We start from the raw sequence: 10,266 nt of genomic DNA, 5'->3' as shown, positions 1-10,266 counted from the left end.
CTAAGTCAAATAATAAAGGCCCATTATTTGCATTAAATTCAAATAAGTGTTATCTTACTTCATTAATTAATTAGGTTAGATAGTTGGGAATACATATCTAAAGTTTCAATGCAATACATGATGTATTAACTGAGATATTGACAATCGGACAAGGTTTTGTGTTCAAGGTCACCATGACCGTGATCTAAAATCACTTTGGTTTATATTCGTGCCATGTATGATGAAATTGGGATGACTGATCTTTTTTTTTATAAATTAAACAACAGCCTTTACACATATGTACACACAAGAATAAAGGTAGAGATTTTGGGGTTTTCTCTTTTATTTATTCCATAGAACCATTGTGTTTAACACTACCTCACAAATTGACATATTTGCAATGTTTTACATGTACAATTAAATAAAACACTTGAATCCGGCATCATGGAGTTGAATGCTAAACATACATGATTAAAGCATGAATGACAACATACAAACATTTTAACAATTCAGAATTGACAAATTGAAACATTGCATACACGAACATTGTATATTCTGTAAAAAAAACCAGAATTAATTAACAATGGCTGTACTAACTACTATTTTTTTCATTTTTTTTTTTATCTTGTCTGTATTTTTTTTCTCGGTTTCTTTGTTGTTCAGTCTATATATTTGTTGTTTGTACTACAAAATATAGTAATAAACATAGTCCCAGTCATTTACAAAAACACAAATGGAATACAAAAGTAGGCAAATCATGAACCTTCTGAATAAGTTATTAATATCAATTAATGCCCCTTTAAATGATCACAACTTGGACTGCTCTTGATTTACAATAAATGAGCGAATACCAACACTCATCTGGGTGTATTACTTCGATAACTAAATGGAGTTATAGGCCTTGGGCAGAATTCTTAAAACTTTTCAAGCCATTTACTAACTTAAGTCACTTTTCTAACTTTAGTATCTCTAGCCATATGAAATTAAAAAAATAACGGATTTCCCAAATTATTTTCATTGACCTTATTGAACAAAGCATACTTTGATGTTAGAAACATTTATTCCATTTGTTTAAGTCTGACTATGAAAAAATAAAGAAATCAACTTAAGTTAAGGAATGACTTAAGATGCTTTATGAAAACAGCCCCTTGATGTGCATGTGTTTTTTTCTAGTAGCATATGAAATGAAATTAATTTCCAAAAAGGTTTTTGACTTCTGAGCAATGTTTTAAATTATTGTTTGACACACCAAGGCTATGAAAATGCCTCCTACATGACTTAAATTTTATACACAGTACCGTACACATTAAAAATGTCAATAAACATAAATTAAATATTTCATCACATGAACACAGTGGGTGGAGCAAAAAATATTACTCTGAAAGACAATGATTTACATGTTCATAATTGATTAAAAATAAATAATACATGAAAAGTGCATTAAATTTATTTATACTTTCACAAATATTCAATACCCGGTACATGATCTACAGACTACTGGTAAGAATAATACAAAGGCGTATAAGTCATTATTATTATTAAATATATTAAAACATACATAATGCCAATTACTATTGGTAACACCTGAATTTAATGCTAAAATTCTGTTTTGATTAAAAATAATTTAAAAGTATATTTTATACACCCTTTTTATGCATATATATATTATATACATGATGTACATACATCAAAAGAAAGGTTGTAACTAGTTTTCATAAATAAGCTCATTTATGTAGCCTAACACTAAAATAATACATGCACACATTTCATTCACAATTACACATAACATGTTTTTTTGTGTCTTTTGTCAAATATATAATACAGCATCTATACTCATTCATTCTTCCTTTCAACAAATTAAACATTCTACACATAGACAAGTCTAACACATTTTGCAATCTACACCCAAGAAAGTCTCCCACTCAACACACTGTACAATTATCATATCATTTGGCACATACATTTTCATTCATACTAGCTATATGTTACAACAGGTCACAATCATTTAAACTGAACATTCTCATATACCTAAAATGACTTTGTTACAGTGAAAGATACTTTTCTAAGTTATCACCAAGGCCTAAAAAAAATTTGTTTGGTTAGGGTTACATCCTTTTCAAAAATAGGTAGGGTAGGTAGGCTTTTTATTTTTTTTTATTTTTTTTTTTTATTAGGCTTTGTATAAGAATGTCATTTTCATCATTGGAGAATGGTGTTAAAGTTATCTTCTATATAAGCAATTAAGGTTTTAAACTACATATTGAAAAGCCCAAAAAAAATTATTTTTTTTTGATTTTTTCATTTTTTTTTTTTCAAACTGACTATAAAAACGTTAGGGTCGGCGCCTATTCCGTAGGTAGGGTCGGGTAACCCGAACCAAATGTATTTTTTTTTAGGCCCAATGAGAAATGCAATTGATTTAGAAAATATAGCAACATTGCCTTACAATCAGTGGTCACTGGAAAATTTAGAACATCGTCGGTATATATAATTGTTATTGGTTGACCAACAAATGTTTTCATAAACACATTTTTTAAAATATATAACTGACAAGGTGTGATGGTTCTAGTAAGTTGTGAACCTACAACTCAATATTTTTCTGTCAGTCAGATTTATTCTGAATTCAAAATATTAAAGCTAAATTACCTCTTGACTAAACAACATTTTGCCTGTTCTAATTCCCACAGAATCTTTTACATGTAATTGCAATGTGCATTTGAAGTGACCTTGAAAATACCCAAGAATAAGGCTATTTACAGCTAGGCTGCAGGCAAGATAAGTAAATTAAGTCATAATGAGCAACAGATTTGCAAACAACAACCTTTAGAGGAATACACAGGGATTTGTTTCAGCTGTTTCACAGTTGTTATTCGGCTACATTACCAATGCTAAAATGTATTCATTTTCACTATTCCAGATATAAAATTGTTTTCTCTCTTGCATGCAGCTTATAAATAGTAATGATTGAATGACCTGACAAAATATCCAGTTGATTTTTACCTTCAATTTTCTAACTTTGATGAGCTATTGTTCAAAGTTTCTAACAGGCACAATCAAACTTGATGGGTAAGGGTCACTTTCCTAAAATAACCACCGAAGAAAGCCTGGACGCTGTCCTCTTGTTGAGAAGTGGTCACTTTGCGAAATCCTCTGCGTCTCCCACAATACTGGTCATCGAGTCTTGGTTCATGATTGAACATTATTGATATGGAAGCACATGTTTTATGTAGATGTTTTTTGATGGACCAGTGGTTACTTTGGGATGCCCTCCTGTAGAATGCTGGACACAAGGAGTTTATCCTGCATGGTGTGTTCTAATTCTTTTTCATCCAACTTCAGTGTTACCTGCAAAAAGAATTGATACTATTACAGATACTCAATAAAGTAATTTTACCTATATTTCAATAATAATACAATAGACCATTGCCAGGACAATTTTTATTTCTGCTTTTATTACCAATATTCAGCTATGTTTGATGCAAAAATGTACTGGGTTATTTTTCTAACTTGAATACCAAAAATTCCTTTAGTTTTTACCTGATTATTTTCAACATTTCCCCAAGTATTTTATCTATTTTTAAGTTCGGTAACCAGTATAAACATCCAGCATAATCACCTTGTTGAGCCTGGTTTCCTTTGCCTTCTTCATGCCAATGATTCCCCGGGACTCCATCAGGGTGAGAATGCTCTGAAACTCGGACTGGTCCACCGCTGCCATCTGACGGCCCTTGCATACCTTACTGTAAGTCTCGTGCAGCTGAAATACAGATTGACCATGTCACTGAATTGATATAAAGAACTGCTCTTATAGTGTTTGATTGAACAAGTTGCCTTAAAGTGTGAGTGACACGGCTAACTCAAAATTTGGTCAATTTAATATTAAAGGCATTCTGGGTTTGATTCACAGCATTGGCATATGTGAGTTTGGTTTGTGTTTACCAAGTTGGACAAGTGGGCTTTCTCTGGTTCCCCAAACAACACAAGACCATTTTTTCGCGAAAGGTTTTGCAAAATGAAAGTGGATTATTGATATAAATTATTCTTTTGTAAAATCGTTTTGTTTAAACTTATAACTTCAAATGCTTCAAAGCATCTTAATAGTGGTGATGATCGAACCCAACTCTTATTGCAGTGGTCGAAATTTGTACAAGCCCTATACTTATAAAATAATTTCTGGGCTTGCCTAAACTCTGGATTTTATAAAGCAGGGCTTGTCGATTATTCCGGCTTAATTTAACACTTGTGTAAGTATTTAATGTTATTCATTCAAGTCTATTCCGCCAATTGATATTTTGAAAAAAATCCTAGAGTATACCCATTTGACAGAAAATAAAGCGGAAAGCTTGTCATAGTTTAAATTAACAACTCAATTTACAGGACAGTTTTAATCAGGAACCAAGAAAAACTCAATTGCTGTAAATGTTCAAGTAGTTTTCCTTTTTTGTTTAAAAACTGAATAATTTTAACACATCACAAAAACCATACCTTTCCAGCAGGCACTTCTTTCATCTTTCCCTGTTTTAGGAGCAGCAGCAAGCTACACACGGCCAGTTGCTGTTGTAGGGGTATGGTCTCTTGTGGCTTGGCCGCAGCTCCAGAGCCATATACGTCAGACAACACATTGTTGATGTGAGCCACGCTGATCTTCTTAGGCACTTTCTTTCTCGGGGACTGTTTGCTTGGACTGGCTAAACCTGATAAAATTACAATGGGTTATGCATAATTTAGCATTGACATTGTTTATGAAAATAAGAAATCAAAAATATTGAAAAACTTTAGTTCCATAACAAAAATGTTTTCCTATTAAATTCAATATATTGTATAGAGCAAATACGTGAAATATGGAACGGCGAATTACTGATCATTTATTGCAAGAACAAAAAGCTTAAGCTTATGGACGCCCAATACCTGTTCACTGCTGAACAGACATTGTCAGCATGTCAAAATGCTGGTACATATTCAACGCTGGTATATTTTTTAAAATAAACTGTTAAAGTAACAAGACTGACAGTGTTGAATGTGGCTATCTTTAGGTAGAAGTAATCTGTCAACAAGAAAAGCAATTACAAATTCAAAACTTATCATGCAAACTACTGTATTTCCAAATGTTACATATTTAAATGAATTTCAAAATAATAATCAACGCCTTAGTTTGTGCACAAATGAAATACAAACCTGAAGCAGTGGGTTGCAGGACTTTCTGTGATCGCACGTCCGTCTCCACCATTTCCACCGCTCTTCGACACACATCAAGGGCTTTACGCATGTCGCCCGCTACTGCAGATATTTTTCGTGCACAGAACTGGATTGCTACCACATCCACAAGGTCACTCTCCAGCTGAAAGACAACAATACAAAATCTGAATATATTGTGTTTCGTGTAAAACAGAACAGATTGTGGTGAATGTTCTTATATTATTAAATGCTTTCTATGTTTAATATAAAGATTATAGATACATTTGCATTGCGCTACAGGATGTTTTGAAGAAAATTTTGAAACTTGTTTACTTGTCCAGTGATTAGTTTGTCATTGTGTTTATAGGGGCCTTTAACATGCAAACAAATAAAGAAATTTGAAAAATGTTCTTTTTTATTATTAAAATAAGGTATTTAAACATGGTTTCTAAGGACAAGAAATAAATTGGGGAAAAACAGGTAAATGCTTACCAGGCTTACTCAAATTCTGGATATGATATAATGCACATACTAATGTCGATAACTTACATCTTTAATCCTGTCCTTTAGTATGGCAGAGATCTGGTCCTTCGTGTACGGAGCAAAGTTGAGGAGGCGTGGACGGCAACTGGGGCGGGCTTGTAACCGTGGCAACACTCGATCAGTGAGATCTAGGGCGTTGGCTATACCTGTGTCAAAAAGGAGTCTTAAGATTACTATATATTCAAAAAGAATCACAAGTATTCTAACAAATTTACAAGAGTTTTTGCAAATGTGTTATTTGCCATTAATATGGCTTTCAAATTCAGCAACTTCAATGATATAAGCAATAAATTTTAGTCAATACCGCAGTATTTACTGTTTAATTGTTTTCATTTTTTCTAATTATGAAACAAAAACACCACTACACATGAAAACCTTACCAGTTAAGACTGAGGTAGGGACAGCTCACCAGTAAGTATGTGTCTAGACTTTGGGATAGACAGCCAATCAAAGAACAGGTCTAGTAATTTGTGGACACCCATTCCTAAGATGGTGAACTAGAAACTCACCACCAAATACGAGACTAGATTTTTGGAGAGACCAGTCACCACTTTTCAAAGAGGGTGTATTGGAAACTGAACAATAATTAAGAGTCTAGACTTTGGAGAAAAGATTCAAAGATTGTATACTAAATACTCACCGACAAGTATGAGCCTAGACTTTTTGAGAGATGGCCATTCAAAAATGGTGTATAAGATCTCTTGATTCTTGCTGTCCAGTTGGTCAATCTCATCCAGAACCATAACACTGAAATCATGTAATGATATAGTTAAACAACATCAACCAAAACAAATTCTAACACAGCATTGATGACATCATGAGTACACACGCACACCATAGCCACACTCCAGAGTGATCACAGGAGCTTTAATGGATGATAATTGTCAATACTGAAACACTGAGGGTCTGAACACTAACACTAGTCTGAAGCTAAGTTTTTAATCCTGTACTTAAGCACCCAGGGTGATTAATCTCCTACTGTAACAATGAATTCATGCAATTAAAAAAATAATTGACTACTGTCTGATAAAAAATGTGGCTTCAAATAACAATAAATTAGATTACAAAAAGAAAGTTATAAAATTGAAAATTGTATAAAAAAACAACAAGATTTTCTGATAAGTAATTCTATCCTTTGAGACAAAAAACGTAATTTTGGCATTGGGAATATACCTGAATATTGGTATTAAAAACACCGTAACTTACATTGATGGTCCATCTGTCGTCAACACTCGCTCAACAGCTCTCAACCTCTCCTTGGCAGTGGGGGCATTCTTGCCCGTTATGTCTGTGTAGAGCTTGCCGTACACAGTGGAAGAATTGTCCAGGGTCATACAGTTCAGGTACACAGTCTTACAGCTGTGGACACTCTGAAATATTAAAATATAACACTGTATAATGTATATTAAAGTGAATAAATCATTAAAATGTGCCTTATGATGTTACTGTTTGACAGTAAGTGCAAATACTTAGATGAAAATATCTATTTCGTCGAAACTGATAGTCATGAGGAACTACAAATATATAATGTGTGCCTTATTTTCATAAAAAAGCATGTTTATGCAGTTAACAACAAGTAAGATAAAGAGGAACTTCTAAGTGTTTTTGTGTGCATTCATTGCCTTCTGAAGGCTGTTTCCCCTTGATTAACTCGCTTTATTTTTTTTTAAAAATCATCCTTTCCCAATTTATTTGACACTGTATCCTGTCTGTTAATGAAGAAAAAGCAATGTTCTTCTAAACACCTAAACACAAAAGCTAAAAAACTTACCATCATTGAAATATACTGTATTAACTAACCTTCAACTCATCAATGATGTGCGTTAACACAGCGGTTTTGCCTGTTCCTGGAGCACCGGAGATGTAGAGGCTGCCGCCTGTCTTTTTGCTCATGTGACCCTTCAGGAATAACCGAACCTCTTCCGTCTCTTTGTCTCGACCAATCAAACGCTCCGGTTTTGCAGTGTGAAACATCTGCTTGGCTTTGTGATATGCTGTGCCTGTACAACAAATTATTTTAATTTTTATAAAATACACTGCAGAAAAAAATCACGAAGTAGATTTTTGTGAAATGTGAGATTCTCTTGTAACGTCATCTTTGATTATTGTCATAATCTGCTAGGTGTTATTATAACATATTTCTGAAAGCAAATAGTTTTGGTGTCAAAGGTCTGTTAAATCAATGACTCAGTTGGAATCACATTACAGTCATTGAAATTAGACTTTTGGATGAACAAGCTCGAATTCCTATACTATTGCTTGGCATCAAATTTTCTAACAAGCCCTGCTATATAAAATTCAGAATTAGAGCAAGCCCGGAAAACATTTTACCAGTGCAGGGCTTGCGGGCTTGTGTTAATTTTGACCATTGACATTAAGTTAAAATTCCCACATCTTAGAGCAAGTCATAACATAAACCATAGCTTACAGTCTGGCTTTCCAAGTTTCATAGAAGGAGACTTCAGTGGACTACTTGGCTGACACAGCGACTTCCTCGGAGACTTGTGTGGACTACTTGTCTGACACAGTGACTTCCTAGGAGACATGTGTGGGCTATTGGGCTCAAACAGCAACTTTCTCGGAGACTTGGCAGGTGATGAGATAAGCAGCTTTCTCGGAGATTTACATGGTGAAGACAACAATGGCCGTCCCTGTAGAAGAGTCTTCAATGGTGACCTCGTTTCTGGATAATTGGTCATCTGTGATTTGATCGGGGACAAAGGTGTCCTGATTTGTTCTTTTTTTGGCGAAGACAGTTCTGAAATGAAAGGATCAACAATTGCTCTGGCTCTATAGACTAACAATAATCATGCAAAAACATTGTTTAGTTAAGGAAAGTAGGAAGTACACACTCATTTGTTCAGTCATCATAATGAAAATCCACACCATTAAATGATATTGACCTCAACATTTTCGATGTAATGGAAACTCTTTGTTTTAAATAGTAGACTTTAACACTGACAAACGAATAAGTAAATTAAAAAATGTATATAGCACCTTTCTTGATAGCTTCATCCGACAGTTTCGCTGCAGCAAGTTTGGCAGCTAGACTCCCTCTGACTGGAGTTTCATCTCGCCGTTGAGGTGACAGGTTTTCATCCTGATTTTTTATCTTTTTACTTGGACTTGGTGTATTGAAAACTGGTTGGTTCTCATCTGTATGTGAAACAACAATTCATTTACTGAATTTTATTGCTGACAAAAAGGACAAGTGTATATTTTAATCACTGATTGAAGTGCGGAGGTTTCGGTAAACTTGATAATTTGTAACATTGAACATTGACATCAGCTTAATAATAGGATATGAATATGGCAAACATTTATTCACTAGCAAAGCATGCAGAGGTCATTCATCAATGACTAATGGTTTAAATTCCTTTCAATTTACAAAAATCAATGATTTATTTCATTTTACTGTACTTATTCATTTTCTAGCTAAATTATTAATATGATACAGTACTCAATATATATATATATATATATATATATATATATATATATATATATATATATATATATATACATATATATATATATATATATATATATATATATATATATATATAAAACCATGTATGTTTAAAAACAAGTTACCATCACTGTGCCGTTTTCTTGGAGACATTTCACTTTGTTGAACAGGTGTGTTTTCATCTTTCCTAGTTTTCCTCGCAGATTTCCTTGTTGATCTAGTCTTTGGCACTGATTCATCTTGTGTTTGAGGTACGATTTTCTGCAGTCTCGACGATTTTCTCACTGGGAATTCAAGTTTGCGCTGAACGGCGGTGGACATTGTTGCCTGAAACATATAGTTATTAATAACAATCAGCACTTGTTGAATGTCAACAATCAACTGTTTAATAAGAGCGGAAAAAGACGCATACTTAAACACACTCGAACAAGTAAATAAATACAAGGACAATGAAGGATCCGTGATATAAAATAGTCATATAGATAAAATAATACCATACGAATAAAATGCAATCAATTTAGACGTACGTTTAATTGCAGAAATTGGAGAACTCAATCTTTTTTTCACTGCTCCTTTTGTGTCAACTTCTTGATGGTTTCAGTGCTTGGCGCGAACTCGACTTCCGCCAATAGCCGATTGGTCAAAAAAAATTCCGCGAAAGAATTTACCGCAAAGAAAATTAACCAGAAAGAAATAAAAATGGCTACATTCAACCAGCGATGCAGTCAATACTCTAGCTTTATTTACTAAATTGTTAACGCTTGGAGTGAAATGGCTTGAATACGCCTATTTCTTAAATGTAAATAAGAGATCCACAAAATAACAAGAAGAAGAACTAAAAAATATATTTCTAAAGCCAGAAACAACAGGGAAAAATATTTCTCATAAGTTCTCATTTTTAGGGATGATATCTATACTAAATCACAACAACAACAACAACAACAACAACAACAACAACAAAAAGAACCATATTTTTAAATTATTTCCAATGGGGTCCTTACACAGGGGTTCAAGGTGTTTAAAGTGAGGGAAATGTGTGATGCGAAATGAAATGGCTGTGTTCATAGGGTTTGGGTGTTTTGGTAGGATATTTTCACCTG

General features: G+C 33.6%; 1 protein-coding gene across 1 annotated transcript; it reads right to left on the bottom strand.

The window, feature by feature from the left end:
• Window positions 1–314: 314 nt before the first annotated feature.
• LOC128242467 (cell division control protein 6 homolog) lies at window positions 315–9,791 on the bottom strand. The gene is made up of 12 exons (XM_052959624.1): window positions 9,694–9,791; window positions 9,292–9,493; window positions 8,695–8,853; window positions 8,126–8,455; window positions 7,498–7,697; window positions 6,904–7,067; window positions 6,338–6,444; window positions 5,704–5,843; window positions 5,155–5,317; window positions 4,465–4,673; window positions 3,596–3,736; window positions 315–3,324 (listed from the first exon to the last, which is right to left on the bottom strand). Exons 2-12 carry the CDS (start codon window positions 9,485–9,487, stop codon window positions 3,232–3,234), a joined length of 1,902 nt encoding a protein of 633 aa, XP_052815584.1. The 5' UTR covers window positions 9,488–9,493; window positions 9,694–9,791; the 3' UTR covers window positions 315–3,231.
• Between the last annotated feature and the right edge of the window lie 475 nt (window positions 9,792–10,266).

Source organism: Mya arenaria, chromosome 8 (assembly GCF_026914265.1).
Source record: "Mya arenaria isolate MELC-2E11 chromosome 8, ASM2691426v1".
NCBI lineage: Eukaryota > Metazoa > Mollusca > Bivalvia > Myida > Myidae > Mya > Mya arenaria.
Note: the sequence above shows the minus strand (reverse complement) of the source record. Positions and strands in the feature narration are given on the sequence as shown.